Below are 20,299 nucleotides of genomic sequence, written 5' to 3'. Positions count from 1 at the left end.
TGTAAAAACCAAAATCCTGTCTTTATGGAGGCATTTTCTTTTTCATTAAAATCTTCTGAATGCACGTAAGCAGTGGTGAAATGCTCCTGGATTGGACCAGCTCGCGCGATCCGGTAGTGATGGCGGCTGCTGGTTCGGAGGGCCAGTAGCAAAAATCCCTGGGCCCGCCTCCTGTCTCTGCTGAGCCGCACCATAAGCAGAGGGGTTTTTTTTACTTTTAAAAGCAGGTTTTTCTTCAGCCAAAACATGCCTTTAAAAGTAAAAAAAAGCCTTTGAAAAATTTAAAGGCTCCTCTGGCGATCTCACCTGAGTTCCTCATCAGCAGAACCTTAAAAACATGTTTTCTGTAGAAAACATGTAGAAAACCTCCTTTTAAGATATTCTAAAACACTTACCTGATTACTGATCGAACACATGGCTTTTTTCCCAGCCCGAAAGCCCCAGTTTCACTTTCAGCACCAGACAGAATCAGTTGCTTAGCTAATCTATTTCATCACTGAGCAACTAATGCTGGCTGGCTTTGCTGGCTGAGGAACTTTGGGAATTGAAGTCCACAAACCTTAAAGTTACTAAAGTTGGAGACCCCTGATCTAAAAAATATAAATAAAATAAAATAATAAAATAAAATATTTGTGCAGCTTTCTGAGATTTGGTGTGTTTCTGTAGTGTTTTACTCTAACTACGCAAACACACAAAATCTCAGAAAGCTGCATGTGGTATTTTGTGTGCGTGCATGTGTGTATGTGTGCGAGTTGTGTTGTATTGTGTGTGTGTAAAGTGTGAAAGTTGGTTTTTTGAGCTTTTTGTGGCTGTGTGAAGTGTGAAGTCCAGCTGCTTTTACATTGTGTGTGAGTCAGTTGTGTTATGTTGTGTGTGTGTAAAGTGTAAAAGTTGGTTTTTGGTACCTCTTATTGTTTTTTATACTTTGTTTACTATTTTTATTATTTATTGTTATTGGCCATGCCCACCCAGTCATTTGATCACCAAGCCACGCCCACCAATTAAGCCACGCCCACAGAACCGGTAGGGAAAATTTTTAGATTTCACCCCTGCACCTAAGTCATTAAAACCGTCAATACTGACAAAGTTAATGAAATCAGGTTCACATAAAAAGTACATCTGAATAGATGGTTATTGGAGAGACACTGGCCGAGCTAAGAGAGGAGTCAAGCAGTGAATTAGTTTGGAATCCCTATATGGGAATAAGAGCCGTTGAACCTTATCTAGTCTGACCCAGGTGCATGTCACACCAATTTGAGAAGATTCTTGTGTTATAGATTTGAACAATAAAATAGCTAATTGAACTCTTCATTTGGGGATCTGATTCTCTGCACCCACAAAAAAAAATTGTTCCAATAATATATATTTAGGGGAGCCCATTTTCTGTACTAGTTAAGTCACCAGGCTAGAAACCAGGAGATAGTGAATTATAGTCCTGCCTTAGGCCCAAAGTCAACTCAGTGACCTTGGCCCAGTCACTCTCTCTTAGCCCTAAGAACCAGGCAATAGCAAACCACTTCTGAAAAACTTTCTCAAGAAAACCTGACTCAATGCTAATTTGAAAGCCCAAAACAATTGTAAATGTATTTGCTACAAGTGTAAAAGTTATACAAAAGTCTTCATTTATAACAAATACATTGAAGATAAACAAACAACTTCCTCTGATGAGTCAGCAAAAAAGTAAGTAAAAGTTTTAGAAGTGAAGACCATTTCCCGCAATGGACTAAATTTCTTTGGGGAAATTTGCTATCTGTGTGAATTGCAGTAACAAAAGTGCAAAAGTGACGGTTATGATTTTCTATTTCTCACATGGGCAGATACTTTGGAGTCTGAATATCTGCAGAATTACTGGTCCTTCAAATATAAAATAAGATTTGTCAAACTCTAGAAATGTTCTAAGCATGCTAGGATTCATAAAAGATCTGCACATTATTATTTTACTGGCGACACAAGAATAGCACGTTGAGCAGAACTAAAGAAAAAATGGTTTTCCAAATATTTTAGTGAACTACAGCCCCAAAAGTTTCATCCAGAACTGCCAGTGATGCCGGGAGTTATAGCTCAACCACGTCTGAGAGACATTTATGTGATTCATTATCCAAATGTGGGACATACGAAAATGGTACATTATCGAAGCGAGAGCTTTCTTAGCCAAGACTTGATTGGCATGAATTGAGAGAAGTCAACATACAATTCATTCACAGAGCACATCCTTTGTATTCCGAAAGTCCCAGAGATTTACATTTTCAATTATCTTTATGTGTATATGCCTTAAAAAACAACATCACAATTCCTACTCTTTAAGACCCCTTAAGCTGGAACACAATCCCTGTTGCTCCTACCCCTCTACCTACCAGTTTAGATTTTATGTTCCTTTCTACAAATATATTTTTGAGAACAATTGTGAAGTGCTATCTGGGAAATGATTAATCCACTGACACATAGCCTGCAATGTCCATTGTATGGACTCCAAAATCTACTACTGAAATCTGACAGCAAAAGTAATGTTTTTTAATGGCACCATTTCTCCAGTTTCCACAAACTGAAAAAAAATAATAATCAAATGCTGTTAGAAATCATGGAGTAACTGCAAGCCAAGTGTTTTTTGGAGCACTTGGAAAGAGGGGGGGGGGGAAGAGGGGGAGGGAGAGAGTTTTCAGCAGAAAATATTGTTATAATTGCTATATAATTGCTATAATTGAACATTATTTTGAGATCTTTTGCAGGGTCTCAGTCCTCCAAGCTACTCAAACCCATTTACCAGCATTAGAAGGATGAACTTTTAAATTCTTTACGATACAACTGAACAAAATGTGGCATTTCAGATATGAAATTTCAGTTCTTATAAAGTTTATGTATGTACTTACTTACTTATTTACTTATTTTCTTTTACTTATTTAATCAAATGTATATGTCTGCTCATCTCATACAAAATGACTGGGCAGTGCACAATAAAACTAGAGAATGAAACATTTAATAAAATCAATTAAACAATAAATGTGGATAAAAGCAAAATAAATAAAGCAAGATTGGAAGAGGACAGATATCTATCTATCTATCTATCTATCTATCTATCTATCTATCTATCTATCTATCTATCTATCTATCTATCTTACGGGCCAGCATGTGAGTTCCCTATCACCTAGCTAACCTGAAATTTGTTGATAGTTGCAGTCTAAAAGTACCTGGAAGGTCAAATCTTGCCTACTTTAGATCTGAATTCTGCTCCAAAATGCATTGTTACTTGTTTATGCTAATACAATAGTTAAAATTATTAGTAATACTGATGGAGAAAGCCAATTTGGTTTAGTGATTAAGGCATGTAGGTAATACCTAGAAAATGGTGAGCTCTAGTTCCACCTTAGGAACTAAATTGTACCAAATACCAGCCAATCAGAGCACAAAAAAACCCCCATCCAATCAGAGCACAGCCAAGCTTCCACCCCATCAGTTCAAACCCCCACTAGCAGTTAAAAAGGAAGAAACAGCTGCAATCACACATTGCTCCCAGAAGCACGAAGCTGAAGCCTGAAGATGACGAATGAGACTTCGTCGAAACGTCGCCACGACACTTCCAATTTTACGCGGGAGAAAACCGGAATAACCAAAGACCTACACACACACACACACACACACACACATATATATATAAACCAAATTTGTATTTGCTGATAAAGAAATAAAGAAAGACTAGTATAGATCTATTTCAAGCTATTACTCTCATCAGCCATATCCTTACTTGGATTCGAACTTGGGCGTGGGTAAGAGTATGGCTGGCTGAGGAGAGCTAAAAAGCTTGAAATAGATCTATACTAGTCTCCCTTTATTTCTTTATCAGCAAACAAAAATTTGGTACAAAATAGTTTGCCGTAAAAGTGACTGCCTGAAGGCTTCTGGATTGGAGCTGAAAGGTGAAAGGGAAGCAGTATGCTCCCTTCCATATTGGGGCAGACCGGGTGCTTTGACACAATATGCCTCTCTTCCCATACTGCTACCAAACTGAACAGAAAAAAATTACCAGGATAAGAGGTCAATTTGTAATTAATCTTCAGAAGTTTCTAATACCCAATTGTTTAACAAAATAGTACCCAAACTTCTCTCTCGCCTCGGTTTTCTTTAAATAATAACATACTGAATCATAATGAAATAACAGGTGTGGGAACCAGAAATAGAATTTAACATAAAAGAAACCTCATTCCCAGTTAAGATACTAAAAATAGCAGGGGAAAGCTACCATTCTTAGAAAGACATGGCTATTAATCACAACCTCCTCAGCTGCATTTCATGTTTCAATTACATTACAAAGACGTAAAGGAAACTTTTCTTGAAAAGAAACAGCGGTGCCTTCAGCAAACACTTCCATGTTTATTTAATCTAGAGCAGGTGAAATAGCCAGGTTAGTGTTTAAGGCACCAGAAACTGGGAGACCGTGAGTTTTAGTTCCATCTTAGGCCAGCTGGGTAACCTTGGACCAGTCCCTCTCTCTCAGCCCCAGAAAGCAAGCAATGGAAAACTGCTTTTGGAAAACCTTGTCAATAAAAATGCAGGGACTAGCCCGGGCTGTTAAAAACTGACTTGAAGATACACACATACAAATACTGCATGTAATATGCCAACTCACTGTATAACTGGGGATGGATGGATACTTCTAGTGCCTTTGACATATGACTTGATATTGTAAACATCAAATGAATGCAAGATTATAAATCTCAAAATTCAATTCTGCGGGAACAAATATGCCTAAAGAATTCTGGCTTGAATGATCATCATGCACTGAATTGCTTTAAACCATCTCTCTTCACTTGATTGAGATGAATTAAAGTTACATTGAAGTTAATCTAAGAACTTGGCTGAGGTCACTTTTATATGGAGATGTTCTAAATGTCCCTGGATGTTTGGATTGGCTTCAGATTTAAAGAGGGCTGGGCACAATGTTTGTCCTCTTTCTCCATGAACTGATTCTGTTCAGGTGCAGAGCCTGACTTAATGTTGGATTCTTAAGCAATTCTGGGCAGATAGTTCTATCTCTTTTTCTCTTTCCCCACAGAGACTTTGCTGCCTTCCACATAAAGGAATGTCAGGGTGAAAATCTCAAGAATGGACTAGGAAGTTGGCAGTGTAAGCTGGCTGGGTTCCTAAATATAAGACTCATTCAAATGCATATTAGGGCAATATTTAAATGCAAATGTGATTAATGGTTGCTACTGCTCATGAACGCTTGGATCCCCATCATTTATTATACATAAGATAAAAAAATCAGTAGGGTGTCAACCATTTGCAATGGTATTTTCCCTCCTTTGCCAATGTCCAGAATAAAATGTGCTGATCACACTCTTCTATTAGCTCAGCTTCAAGGAAAACGGATGAACTGGTTGCTAAAGATAAATTCTACACAGGATCATCTCATCGTATCTATTGCACTTGTTTTTCAGGAAACCGATTTATAAATGCACAGCACAGACTGCAAGCCAGATCATTAGCTTCAAACAAATAACCATTTCAGCATTTTTAATGTGAAGACAGAAAGGGAAATGATGAAGATAATAGAAAGTTGTAAAGCAAAGACCAACCTCCACCCACCCAAGAAGCATTTGTGTTTTATGATTATTTAAAGCACAACATGTCTCTGACCTTATGGAGTATATTAAACTCTTTACCATCCTTGTAGAAAAGAAAATAGTTTTTCTAGTTGTGAAATGCCTACAATTATATACACATTTGTTCCCTGGTTAAAGCAGCCTATGGAGAAAAAAACGTTATAAGGTGCCCAGATGACAATAAGGTATTCTGGGATTCTCATTTTTCTATGCACAGTCCACGATCGATGGATTGATGGGGAAATAATGTAAAGTAATGAAAAGAAAACAAAAAAAAAGAAAGAAATGAAACCAAAAGCTAAAAGTGCAAGAAAGAAAAAAAAAGGAAAATAGAATGGAAAGAAGAAAAAAAGATACAATGAAGTGGCTTCTGATCTTCTTTGAAGCAGTTATAAGTACAATTATAAATTTACCTCTTATTTATGGTTACAACATCACTGTCATTTTTCTATAATCTGTTTTATTTAATCATGAAAACCAAAATAATCAGTTCATTTTGTTTCTATTTTATGCAAAAACTCCTTACAGGAATTCCAGTCAGCAATAAATCTAGATACTGTCTTTTCTCTGATTAATGAAGTCACTTTAGCCAGTATTTATTTCCATCATATTCACTTACCATTCCTCTATTGCGGGTAATACTGAATTTTCCCATCTTTGGGCATATTATAATCTCAAAATGATATTGGTTTCTGATTAAAGTCAAATTAGGTATTTGTGCTATATTCACCTCTTTCCAACTCTCTGGCATCTTCCTGTAAGGTAGAGCTCATTGTATTTTGTAAAGATTGTAAAAGTTCATCCTCAAAACATGTAAAATAAGAAGCTGATAATTCATCTGGTCCAGGCAACATTCCTGGCTTAATATTTTTAATAGCTTTAGAAACTTCTCTTATTTTTATATTGGTCTATAAGCAATAATATTTGTTCAATAATATTGTAAACTTCATTGAAAAATTACTTAATAGTCCAGCAAGTGCTATTTCTTTTTTCCTTTTCTTCTTCCTCCTCCTCCCTCTCCTCTTTCTTTCTTTGAGTTTTACCTGATGTTTTTTAGGGACTTAGGGAAGAGGACTTTCCTTATAATATATACAAACTGTCCCAAATGGAACCAGAAGCAAATTCACAAACCTTTAAACTACTTTAGATAAAGTTTAATTAGTTGAAAAACTAAAAATAATAAAAGTCTGTAAATTGCTCATGAAAAGCCTTTCTCAAGTGTGGTTCTGCAAGAGAACACTAGGGGTTCTGCAGAGATCATGGTTAGAAAAAGCAAACATTGTTTTTGCAACTTTCCACACTACGCAATGTTAGCTTTTGGAATAGTGGGAATATATGCCATAACTCAATTGCCAGTTTTTTTGTTGTTGTTTTTTGTAGTTGCTAAAGTTGGAAAACATGAATTGTATGTTTTTTTATATATATATTTTGTAATTTTTATGCAAGGATTTCCCTGAGAAGTGAAAATTATTTCAAGGTTTGAGAAAGGTTGCGAAAGAAGTTTATAGTAAAAAAGAGTGGATCAATTTTCCTTAGAGTGAAAGAAGCAAATTTCAATTCAGCCGAATGGCTTTGCTCACTGTCATCAAAAATGAACACAAAAAACATTGCATAAATGCTTTATATGAGGGCGAAGTGTATGGTTTCCTCCAAAAAACAATCCAATTTGCATTTAGGCCAGCTGCATTTTAGCATCATTTTTTTAAAAAAATATCTGCCTTAAGATTTTTTTAAAAAATACTCTTTAGATGTTTGTTTAGATCCATCTTTCTCTCAAAATACGCATTTCAATCTAAAGATCTTCTCCACATACTTTTGAATACTTGAATATTTTTATTCATGATGGATATTTTGCGATGCATATATTAACATTGTTGAAAGGCTAAGCTCCCTCAAGATACCCTTCATTCAACAAAAACACATCTCTTATTCTTCTTTGTGGCCGACTCATAATGGTGTCTTTTCCAGTTAGAAAAGAAAGCAATTGCTTGGCCACTTCAGTGCCTTCAACCCTCTTCAATGAAAGCAGTGTCATTATATTAAGCATTACTTGCAATAATTGAGGACCGCTGATGGATTCTCATTTCATACATTTTACAACAGGAATACTGAGAACAGATTTCCCCCTTCTGCTTTAGCAGGAGGCAATGGGCATACCCATTCTCAAAAAACAAATATGTCTTTTCTCTTTGGGTATAAACCTGGTAAGACACTCAAGGTTGAGTCCTTGGTATTCTCAGAGCTTGGTAAATTTGTTGCAGATATTTCATTACCCAACTAGGTAACCCCATCAATTCTAGAAGTGAATGAGCTTTACTCAGTGGTGGGATTCAAATAATTTAACAACAGGTTCTGTCAGCATGGCTAGGTGGTCATGTGACTGGGTGGGCGTGGCTGGGTGGTCATGTGACTGGGTGAGCATGGCTAATTCAATGTCACTCATATTAAGGGGTGCCTCACCTGGCCCCTCCTCTCCCAGTCATTCCTTATTACACCCGGCCCCAACATATCTATAGTTCTGTAAAAATGTTGTTCATCTTTTTTCAACTTTATTATCTACATACTGTAGCTGTACTTTCATAGACCACTGAAAGATAGAAATGGCTCACATGCTTTGCCCAAGAGTGTGATAGGCAACAGGTTTTTAAGGGGCTCCCAGAAAGAATAGGGAGGGGGGGCAATGTATTTTCCAAAGAAGCAGGAGGCAAAACAAAAAGCAATAGATGGAAACTGAATAAAGAGAAGCAACCTAAAACTAAGGAGAAACTTTCTGACAGTAAGAACAATTAACCAGTGGAACTGCTTGTCTCCAGAAGTTCTGGGTGCTTCCACAATGGAGGTTTTCAAGAGGGGACGTGGCAGCCACTTCTCTGAAATGGTATAGGGTTCACCCCCCCCCAAGGTCCCTTCTAAGTGCTATTCTGTTATTCTGACATCTTTCACAGTCTATCTACTCAGATTTTGGCATCCTCAGTTTTCCTGCCTGAGCAGGGGATTGGACTAGAAGACCTCCAAAGTCCCTTTCAACTCTATTATTCTGTTATTCCTGAGCTAAATAGCTAAGACCCTCATTGGGGCCCTATCTCTTTTGCTCCCTCTGGAACTGAGCTGCCTCTAAATAATCATTTTAATAAGATTTTTAGAAAGCTGCAGTTGAAAGTTCTTCATGTCTCCTTACCCTGAAGATCCAATTTCATTTGGAATTTAATCCCAAAATGATTGCCCTTTTAGCATTTCTTTTGACACTTCTCCAAAATGCACCCCCAAGAAGCCACATGTCAAAAGGCAGCAGGGCTGCTGGTAGCCAAATGCTAAGGCAGGATTTATCTCAGACCCTCACTGTCTCTCACTATAATCTTCCTTTCTTCCTTCCTCCCTCCCTTCTTCCCCGCTTCCTCCTTCTCTCCTTTTTATTCCCATCTCCTTCCTTCTTTCCCCTCCCTTTTATTTCTTAGGGGAGAAGGCAACTTCCCCTCCCCCCCAACTTTTAAATGTCACCCTTATTAAGAGCCAGGGATGCTTGCTAAGATACCTGCTGCTTGTTTTTTCCCGTAAGAAAAAAAGAAATTGCTGGCCCAGGGTCGGCATTGTAACTTTTTAAGGATTTCAAAAGCTGTTCTTTTAACTTTGTGGTCTTGCTTTTTGGGACAACCCCCCCACCACCACCACACCTCCTTTGTTGCCAAGAAAAAAAGAAATCGGAGGAAGGGAGAAGAGCAGGAGAAAAAAAGCTACACACATACACAGAAAGGTTGGAGAGCTCTCTTGTTCTGTCTCTCTCCCAGCGGCCTGTGTGCACACAGATACCCCATTTGCGCTTCGTAGCAGGAAGAGGCGTGCTGTTTTGTTTGCCACCAACAGATCAACTGAGTGACCTGATCAAAGCTGATCCCAGTGTAGGGGAGACTGCGGGGCTAGTTTGACCGGGCAAATTATCCCCCCCCCTTCCCTATCAAAGTGGACCCTGCAGCTGCACTGCAATGTAGAAATGGGAAATGGAGCAGACAACATGAGGGAAGGAGATGCAGCAGGGAGAAGAGTTTGCCATCACTTGCCCCACCCACCACCCGCCAGAAGCCCTCACTTTCCCCAAGTGCTTCTTTGCTTACCTGATTTCCAGCTCCATCGCGTTTCTTGCTATCATGTGCAGGAAAACAAAAGTTTGTGAGATTTTTCTCTTTTGCAAGAAGTTGAAATTGATTGATTGCACTTTATTTTTAGTCCCACAATCTTTTGTTTCCCTGCACAAGAAACGTGACGGAGAAAGGCAATGGAGCTGGAAATCAGGTACGCTTCCACTGCCGCCCCATCCCCCTGCAATGCCAGAAGCTGCACGCCTTCCACATCGCCTCCAGAGCCCTGCGGCTTGCAATCAATTGTAGAAGCCCCCTGAGTCCCATGCCCTCTCCTTCCCACCTCTTCCTTCCTGCACGCACATTGCTTTCCCAGGTGGGGGTGGGGCGGTCCCAGGGAAAGGCCAGCGAGCAGAGCATAGAGGCACCAGGGCCACCCTTAGATCTACGCTGCCACCTTGGTCCCACCCCCTGGGCGTGCACACAGGCAGCTCCAAGTATGCGAGGGCTGGCCTGGCGTCCTAGGTGAAGGGCAGCATTCAGCAAGCAGTACCCAGGGACGCCAGGCCTGTGCGCTCGCCTCCTCCTGTGCACACGCCCAGGGGGTGGGGGCGGGTGGGGTGGGGCCAGTCAGCAATTTAACAACCGGTTCGGCCGAAGTGGTGAGAACCGGTTGAATCCCACCACTGGCTTTACTCTCTTTTTATATATACTCCCACCAACACTGTGACAGGGCAAATGACTAGTGTAGAAAAAGAGAGTAAACCACACTCCTTGTCTAGCACTGATGATGCTAATAAAACGTCTGCAATAAAATCACCAAGCTCAGAGACCGGCAAGGACCCTATAGTTCAATCCTGAGATACAAATATTATCTTGTATTGTTGACACTAAAGAAGATAGATGTATGTAAGCGCTGAATTGAGAACACCAGGTTTATATTATGACATAAAGAGCAAAACATTTTATATGTAGATATTAAACCATGATGGAGTGGATGCAAAATTAGTCCTTAGAATGACAACTCAATGGAATTAAATTAATTTATTGCCCGATAAAGACCTGAAATCGCATGGATTTGAACTGATTTAACCTACATTCTGGAAGACCACATGGAAGAGTAAACTATAAAGAAGCCTCCGCGGAACGTGTAAAATGTACATTCTTGACTCGTAACTCACTGGCTAATGTCAGTGCAGAGAAAAGACATAATTGTGTTTCAAAAGGAGCATAATATATGCATTCCCTAGTTGGCATATCATTGTGTACAATAGATGCATTTCTTACCTGTAGAAGTTTTATCGCATCGACATCTAAAAGTATTTGGAGAAATATTGCTACAGTTACCGTTGCCACAACAATGTCGCTGACACTGCCCAATTATTTCTGAACAGTTTCTTCCTTATAAAACAAGAAGGGGGGGGGGGAGAAACACATGTAATCTAAACTTTCAAAATGAATGGAGCTTTACCAAAGAATGAAGATGAAAATGCAAGAATTAAAATTAGCATGTATAAAGTGTACGGTACGTTTCGCTTTTTTTTATTAACCTAAAGCAATATTATTGCTGTTGTTTCCATGGTTGTATTTAAATGACTCTTTTAATATTATTAGCATGAAGCAATGGATTGTATACAATGTTAACACTACGGTTCCAAAAGGGGCAGGTGTAATCACTAAATATATATGTAGGAGATACAGATAGCACCAAGGGCATTGTAGGAAGAGGGAGGGAGGGAGGGAGGGAGGAAGGAAGGAAGGAAAGATGGATTTCACTGTTAACCACACACGTGAAAGGAGCTTTCAAAATCTTCAACCAAAAACTATCTACTATTGATCTCACCCCATTCCTAAGAGGACTATAAGGGGCATGCATAAGAGCACAAAAGTGCCTACCGTTCCTGTCCTATTGTTCTATTCATTATATCAAATTAATATAGTTGATGCATATTTTTTTTTACATACATACATATATATATATATATATATATATATATATATATATATATATATATATATATATATTCTTCAAGATATGTTGTTTTATCTATGACAATTGTTTATGTATACTGTTGTGACAAAAAGAAAAAAAAAAACTTCCAATTGCCAAATGCTGCACAAAAGAAGGAATGGATCTTGATACAATATTTAGTTTGTGAAGCTCCAAAGACCTGTAATTGGCAGGATGCTGATTTAAATGTGTTGTGGATGGCACCAAAGAGACAGTTCTTAGATATTTATATCTAAATGTTTATCTCAAATGAAGATATAATCCTAGTCAAAATTCCCCTCCAAGGCAGTCTCACTGAACTTGTATACATAAGATGAGCTGCATACGGTCAAATTTCAGGGGAAAATCAACATTCCAATATTTGAGCAAAAAGACATATTCTAATATTTGCTTTTCAACATGATTTAACAGCTGCCTGGAAAGACAGTTTCAGGATGAATTCTGCTTAAACATGCTGTTTACTGGAAATTACCAATCACAAATTACTTTTGTGCTTTTCCAGTATATGGGACTAAATACCATATAATTATGCTTGTCATTTGAATTGTTGCTATACGGTTATTCACACTTGAGCACTTTTTCCATTTTTTTTAAAAAAATTAACACTATGAAAGCCATTATTCTCTTGCTCACACCTGTCAGCTACAACTAGAGCTCCTATCATTTCCTATCCTAACATTTTAATCAAAACAGATTCTTTTACATTATTTGTTGGGGCTTTACCTGAAATGCTACTGTTCAAAAGCTCACGCTGTGCTTGATTCTTTACATGTTCAAAGCTTTCTTGACCTTTGTGATAAAACTGGATCAAGGCAGTTTTTATGCCCTGGGCATTTAAAGTAGATGCCGAGGGGATCTATGCTGTCTACTACATATTGTCAGTTCATTCTTAAAGACAATCTAGTATTGCATTTTTCAAGAGGTTGCTTCCAATCTTAAGCCTAGTAGGGGCCGAGCTGAAAAAGATGTTTCTCATCTAACTGATTTCCATTTAACAAGTGGCTGGAATGAGAAAAGGCAGAGCTGTGTGCTAGAATAAATGGAGGGCTTTAAACTCTTTCTGTGCTGTGATCAAACTCACAATGGTCTTTCTGTATTTTCATTCATGTTGGGAGAACATTATTGATGAGCCGTGGTGGTGCAATGGTTAGAGTGCAGTACTGCAGGCTACTTCTGCTGACTGCTGGCTGACTGCATTCAACAGTTCAAGCCTCACCAGGCTCAAGGTTGACTCAGCCTTCCATCCTTCTGAAGTCGGTAAAATGAGGACCCAGATTGTTGGGGGCAATAGGCTGACTCTTTAAACCACTTAGAGAGGGCTGTAAAGCACTGTAAAGCGGAATATAATCTAAGTGCTATTGATATTGCTATTCATGGTAGTAATGGCAGGAGACGTCCATTTTCCACAGGCATGTCTTAGGTCAAGAGCTGAATACCTGTTCTCATATGCCATGATTTTGATCCAATTTTTGATTGTTTGTTTGCTTGCTGGCTTGTTTAAGATCTACACAAAGTCAAATGCTGTAACCAACATATGCTAGACATTACAAGGGAATATTGCAGGCTGGGAACCATAGATACCATAGCAAAGAAGGCAATAGGAGCAACAGTGAGAGTTGTACAAAAAAAAACCAGAACAGTGACAACACATTTTGCTTCTGCACAACAGAAAGATAAGTTCAGAACACATGGCCAGAAGAAGCACTAAAGTTTCAGAAATCCCTGTGATCTTACCTGTAAATGAGGGGGGGCAGATGCATTCATAAGAATCTTCAGCATCTTCTATTTGGCTCTTTCTGCTAATGCAGATGCCACTGTTGTGGCAAGGTTTACTGGAACACTTATCAATTTCTTGGCAGAACTGTCCAGAATAGGGATGACTGCAGTGGCAACGATAGGTTCCATCCCAGATATGACTTAAACATTTGCCATGACCAGAGCAAAACATTGAGTTTGAAAACTTCTGACAAGCATGTGGCTTCACTGTCACATTCAATCGAAGTCCAAAACGACATAAAAGTGGCCCTCGTATTGGGACTTCTGCAAAATAATGTGTTCCAACACCAAGCCACTTGGGAGCAATTTGATGCATCCCACTTAACCCATGGTCAAATAGAAGCTGATGCTGATGGACATCTCTTGGTTGAGGGCATCGAATAAATCCTTCCAAGGAAACATTTGCCAGGTTCATGCCATAAGACTGAAAAGATGGCTCCGATGAAACAAAGAGCAGGTCTCCCAGCTGAAGTTGCAGAGGACAAATCTGGGATGATCTCAGAGGCACGCTGTCTGCAGTACTGCTTCCATGGTATGACTCAATATTCCAACATTCTGTGAAGAAGCTGGAGCAGATGTCTTGGCTCAGTGACCATTTCACTGTATGTACAGTTGGCTGGGTTTTCCATTCAGACACCAAGGATCTGTTACAAAATGTCTGCCCTCCTATAATGGAAATTTGAAGGAGAAGTGCTATTGTGACAACGAATGACTTTAGTTTCATTGTTTTTGAAGCTGAATCACCCAGCCTGCTCTGATGATTTGATTCTTGAGGACAGAATGGATTTCTTCCAATAAGAACTTGTCGCAGTTGTTGCCCCTTTTTTTGTTGCACTGTGTCTGCCTATGAAAAATACATAAATGAGAGACCTGAATATTGGTTTATTTATTAAATGTATAGGGCACCCATCTCACTGTTGAACTGACGGTGGATGCAATTTGGCATGCTGGGGCTGAAAAGATAAAAATTAGAGGCTAGTAATAATGAGTAAGATGGTTTTAATCCTCAATTCTGAAATGACTCAACATGGAATAGTGATTATAACTCACATGCTAACTTGTGAATATTCACAAAGCAGCAGTGGAAGCATGTTACCAGTTAAGAGTAAATTTTAATCATTGGGCTAATTTAAATAAGTTTTTTAAATGGGATTTTAAATTTGTATATTGTATTGCTGGTTTTTATTATGCCTGTACACCGCCCTGAGTCCTTCGGGAGAAGGGCGGTATAAAAATTAAATAAAATAAATAAATAAATAAATAAATAAGGTTATAAAGGAATCTCATGCAAAATTTGTTACTCTAATGTAATAAATAGTTCTCAGACTTGTAATTTTAAATATCTGCAAGGTATCAGGATTCTGACTTCTGATTTAAGGAATTTGCAAATTTAAATCAAAACACCACAAGGAAAAAAATTAACATTAGAGACTATAGTAGCATTTTCAAGGGACTGATGGATCAGTTAGCTTCAATTATTATTTTTTATTTCATTTTGTCACAACAGTATACACAAACATCGACATAAAAAAAACCAACACATCATAAAAGAAAGATATGTTGGAGTTATAGGAATCTTGGGGGCAAGTGATCACACAATATTAGAATTCAACATTATGCAAACACAAGTAGTAGAACAAAGCCAAACTAGAGTCTTGGACTTCAAGAGAGCTAATTTTAATAAACTCAGAGAGAGCTTGAGAAGGATTCCATGGATGAGAATCTTCAAGGGGAAAACAACTCAAGAAGCTTGGGAAATTTTGAAAAGTGAGATTATAAAAGCCCAGTCTAGCACAATACCAATGAGGAAGAAAAATAATAGATCTCAAAAGAAACCAGCATGGATGCATAAAGAACTATCTGACAAATTGAAAGACAAAAAGGACAAATATAAAAAGTGGAAAGAGGGGCAAATAACTAAGGCAGAATATCAGCAAATAGCCCGAGCCTGTAAAGATGAAGTGAGGAAAGCTAAGGCTCACAATGAACAAAGGCTAGCGACAAAAGTAAAAAATAACAAAAAAAGCTTCTTCCAACATGTTAAAAACAAGAAAAAAGTCAAGGAAACAATTGGCCCATTGCTGGGAGAAAGTGGCAAGAAGGTGACAAGCAACAGGGAGAAAGCAGATCTACTTAACTCATTTTTTGCATCTGTCTTTACACAAAAGGAAAAAAACAATCCAACCTATCAAAAACAGCACCACAAAAAAACAGATTAGGAACACAAGTTAAAATAGGGGAAAAAATGGTAAGTGAACATCTGTCTACCCTTGACGAGTTCAAATCACCAGGACCGGATGGATTACACCCCAGGTTCTGAAGGAACTGGCAGACGAAATCTCAGAACCACTGAACTATATCTTTCAAAGATCCTGGAGCACAGGGGAGCTGCCAGAGGACGGAAAAGAGCTGATGTAGTTCCCATCTTCAAAAAAGGAAAAAAAACAGATCCAGGAAACTACAGACCTATCAGCCTAACCTCAATACCAGGGAAGGTTCTGGAAAAGATAATCAAGCAACGAATCACCGAACACCTAGAAGCAAACAAAATAATAACCAAAAGCCAACATGGGTTTGTCAAAAACAGATCATGCCAGACTAATCTTATTGCATTCTTTGACAAAGTGACAAAATTAGTGGACCAGAGGAATGCTGTCGATATAATTTACTTGGACTTCACTAAAGCATTTGATAAAGTAGACCATAACCTACTAGTAGATAAAGTAGAAAAATATGGGTTAGACAGCACCACCACCAGATGGATTCATAACTGGCAGACCAACCGCACTCAAGGTGTAGTCCTCAATGGAACTACATTCACATGGAGGGAAGTATGCAGTGGAGTAGCCCAAGGCTCTGTTTTAGGCCCAGTACTCTTCAACATCTTCATCAATGACTTGGACAAGGGGATAGATGCGGAACTCATCAAATTTGCAGATGACACCAAGCTGGCAGGAATAGCCAACACTTCAGAAGATAGGCTCAAGATACAGAAAGATCTTGACAGACTTGAACATTGGGCACTATCTAACAAAATGAAATTCAACAGTGAAAAAAGTAAGGTTCTACATTTAGGCCAAAAAACCAAAATGCACAGGTACCGGATATGTGGTACCTTGCTCAATAGTAGTAACTGTGAGAGGGATCTTGGAGTCCTAGTGGACAACCATTTAGATATGAGCCAGCAGTGTGCAGCAGCTGCCAAAAAAGCCAACACAGTTCTGGGCTGCATAAACAGAGGGATAGAATCAAGATCACGTGAAGTGTTAATACCACTTTATAATGCCTTGGTAAGGCCACACTTGGAATATTGCATTCAGTTTTGGTCGCCACGATGTAAAAAAGATGTTGAGACTCTAGAAAGAGTGCAGAGAAGAGCAACAAAGATGATTAGGGGACTGGAGGCTAAAACATATGAAGAACGGTTGCAGGAACTGGGTATGTCTAGTTTGATGAAAAGAAGGACTAGGGATGACATGATAGCAGTGTTCCAATATCTCAGGGGCTGCCACAAAGAAGAGGGAGTCGGGCTGTTCTCCAAAGCACCTGAGGGTAGAACAAGAAGCAATGGGTGGAAACTGATCAAGGAGAGAAGCAACCTAGCACTAAGGAGAAATTTCCTGACAGTTAGAACAATTGATCAGTGGAACAACTTGCCTGCAGAAGTTGTAAATGCTCCAACACTGGAAATTTTTAAGAAAATGTTGGATAGCCATTTGTCTGAAATGGTGTAGGGTTTCCTGCCTGGGCAGGGGGTTGGACAGGAACGGTAGGCATTTTTGTGCTCTTGTGCCCTTATAGTCATCTTAGGAATGGGGTGAGGTCAATAGTAGACAGTTTTTGGTTGAAGATTTTGGGATTTTGAGTAGAGACTATGGAGTCAGGTAATGAGTTCCAAGCGTTAACAGCTCTGTTACAGAAGTCATATTTTCTGCAATCACGTCTGAAGCGATTGACATTAAGTTTGAATCTATTGTTTGCTCTTGTATTATTGCGATTGAAGCTGAAGTAGTCTTTTGTAGGAAGGATATTGCAATAGATGATTTTGTGTGTTAACTGATTTTAACACACTGATTTTGTGTGTTAACTGATTTGTGTGTTAACTGTATTGACTGATATATTCATTCCATTCCATTTCTGCACTGAATCAAAGAAAAATACAGTTTATACTGTAATATGTTAAGTACAGTAAATATGGAGTTTGAAGTTCCTTAAAATATTCATTTCTGGAGACTTTCTCTCCAAGTATGAATTTTTAAAGCTAACATCGCCTTTTGAAGTACACACCGTTATATGTCTTAGATTTTGGTTTTATTGAACTGTGTTAGAATATTTATGGAGTTGAACTATTGCACAAGAAAACGTAATAGAAAATCCACACATCAATTTGGGAAGAATGAATCAATTCAAATTAGTCCAGAATTCATAAGCAATGAATTTCGTAATATCCTCAGCATTTTTGTTCACTTCTGCTTTACTGTCTAGCTGTCATAAAGAATCAAAGTGACCCACTCAATCACATGGTATTGAAAACATACTGCTAGTTGAGACCAGGGTTGAAATCTAACAGGTTCTGACAGGTTCTGGAGAACTGGTAGTGGAAATTTTGAGTAGTTTGGAGAACCAGTAGCAGAAATTTTGAGTAATTCAGAGAACCAGCAAATACCACCTCTGGATGGTTCCAGATGGGGTGAGAATGGAGATTTTGCAATATCCTTCCCCCAGGAGTGAGGAAAGAATGGGGATTTTGCAGTATCCTTCCCCTGGAGTGCAGTGGAAGCCTACCAAGCCACGCCCACAGAACCGGTAGTAAAAAAAAATTGGATTTTACCACTGGTTGAGACTGATGAACTTTTATAATGATCTAGGATAATTGTTCTTCCTAAACTCATGGATCCCTCAAAGCAGGGAATTTGTAGGAAGATATCATATTCACAATTAGAGGAATGAGCAAATTATTAATTAGCTGTTTCTCAGCTCATAAGATTCACTCACTCATGTCTGCCAATTTGCTGCAAGATATTTAAGTCACTATTTATTTTGAACATACTCAGAATAAAAACCTATATGCATGCGATTAGAATAATATGGTCATTAAAAATATACTGAAATTCTCATTGCAACTGGAAAACCCTGGCAAAAAGAACCAATTTGCATTAATTTCTTATCACACACTATCCTGAGATCCCTGTGTGGGATCTAAGAAGCTTCTCCGGGTGACTCTTCTAACCAACTGCTGGGTCTGCTGCTGTGCAGACTCTATGGTGACTGCTTCTGAATAATTTCTATGATAATATATTTCTCTCTGTGGTCGAAATATTATCACATGTTGCTGATTTCATTATTCCATTTAGAAACACATTATAGTATTAAATAAAGCTTAATAACGCACATTATATTTGTCTTCTGCTATTTTGATTCCTTAGGCATTTAAACAGAACATCTCAGAATTCCAAGTCCATGTTGGTGGTTCTCAATGCAATTTTTTTTTCTGTTTATTTATTTTCCACATTTTTGAACCGCCCATCTCCTTCGGAAAGAAATACAAAGGCTATGGTTTTAGAATCAGATATTTCCCTAATACCCAAGAAAAAGGATCCACGTGCATATTTTCTCGCCTATCAGGTGTATTGAAGAGTATAAAGGATAGGTTTTCAATGTAAATTTGCATTTAGAGCCCTAAATGTCAGGTGGTCTCATTTTATTGGTTTTTTTTTAATCTATCAAGATGGGAAGGGTAAATAACGGAACAATAGAGAATAGCTTTCTTTCAGTGAATATTTCCTCAATTTTATCCAGGGAAAAGGGCAGTTAATCACAAGTCAAAGGCTTCCTAGAAACTCTGTCTAAGGTCTGCCTTGGCTGAACAAGATGTAGATTGAAGTGTTGTGGCTTGTTCAGGGCAGATGAAAGGTCAGCTTGGTTTGATATTTGGATCTGAAAACTGCGTCTCCGCAGGAACATCGGAAGCAGTTTATCCCAAGTCAGACTATGGGTCCTTCTCATCCTATTTTCAACCCTGACTGACAATAGCTCTCATTGGTTTTTAAGCGGTGTTGTTGTTTTTTTCAGCTCTCCTTGAAGATGCTGAAGACTGATTCTGGGAGTTGTTGGATACAGAAGAGAGATTTTGTACACAGTTGTGTCTCATGTACGTATCTAGGCTTTTTTTAACCTTTCAGACAAAGCTTTGATCCCTTCTAAAGAGCTGCTTGGATTATTGACTGAACTAGAGTCTGATTCAGTGTAAAGTCATACGAAATATTTTTTTAAAAAATATAGACAAACATTAAACACAGATTTAAATTCAAATATTAAATGTAAAGACCAAGTGTTGTGGCTGGCCAGTGGAGCTGGCAGCAGAGTCAGACAGTGAGGAGGTTGGGGAGGAACATGGGCCAGTCCTGGGGCCTGGGGAAAGCTTGGACAAGGGCTCTGAGTCAGAGGCAGAGCAGTGAAGCAGAGGAACAGCTGGAGCCTGTTCCCAGTGTGCTCATGTGCAGAGCTGCCAGAAGACAAGTCAGAAAGCAGGGTCGATTTGGGAGTAAAGCCACACCTTGCAGATGATTGGCCCCTCCCATTGGAAACAAAATAGGAGCGAACAGGGAGGAGGCTTTTGCAGGAAACAATTCCTTCGTTCAGTAGTTTCAAGAGTGGAAAGTTCTGTTTGTGACTCTAAGAGACTCTGTGCCAAGTTTTGCCTTATTCTGCGGTTGGAAACAAGTTATTCGTCAGCTTGCCAAACGAGATAAGGTATGTTGAGAAATATTCCTTTGAAAAACTGTTTGGGCAAACCTTGCTGACTGTGAATGAAAGTAATTCACAGCCCTGTAAATAAAAGA

The 20,299-nt window shown here is 38.7% G+C and overlaps 1 protein-coding gene across 1 annotated transcript in view; it reads right to left on the bottom strand.

Moving 5' to 3' along the window:
• The window catches only part of EYS (eyes shut homolog), a 166,154-nt gene extending 151,606 nt beyond the window's left edge, over positions 1–14,548 (bottom strand). The window contains exons 1-3 of the mRNA XM_058176600.1: positions 14,516–14,548; positions 13,416–14,301; positions 10,958–11,071 (exon numbers count right to left, since the gene is read on the bottom strand). Of these exons, the coding sequence (XP_058032583.1) occupies positions 10,958–11,071; positions 13,416–14,301; positions 14,516–14,548 (1,033 nt within the window). The remainder of the gene's footprint in view (positions 1–10,957; positions 11,072–13,415; positions 14,302–14,515) is intronic.
• Between the last annotated feature and the right edge of the window lie 5,751 nt (positions 14,549–20,299).

Source organism: Ahaetulla prasina, chromosome 1 (assembly GCF_028640845.1).
Source record: "Ahaetulla prasina isolate Xishuangbanna chromosome 1, ASM2864084v1, whole genome shotgun sequence".
Lineage (NCBI taxonomy): Eukaryota > Metazoa > Chordata > Lepidosauria > Squamata > Colubridae > Ahaetulla > Ahaetulla prasina.
This window is presented reverse-complemented; position numbering and strand designations above follow the sequence as displayed.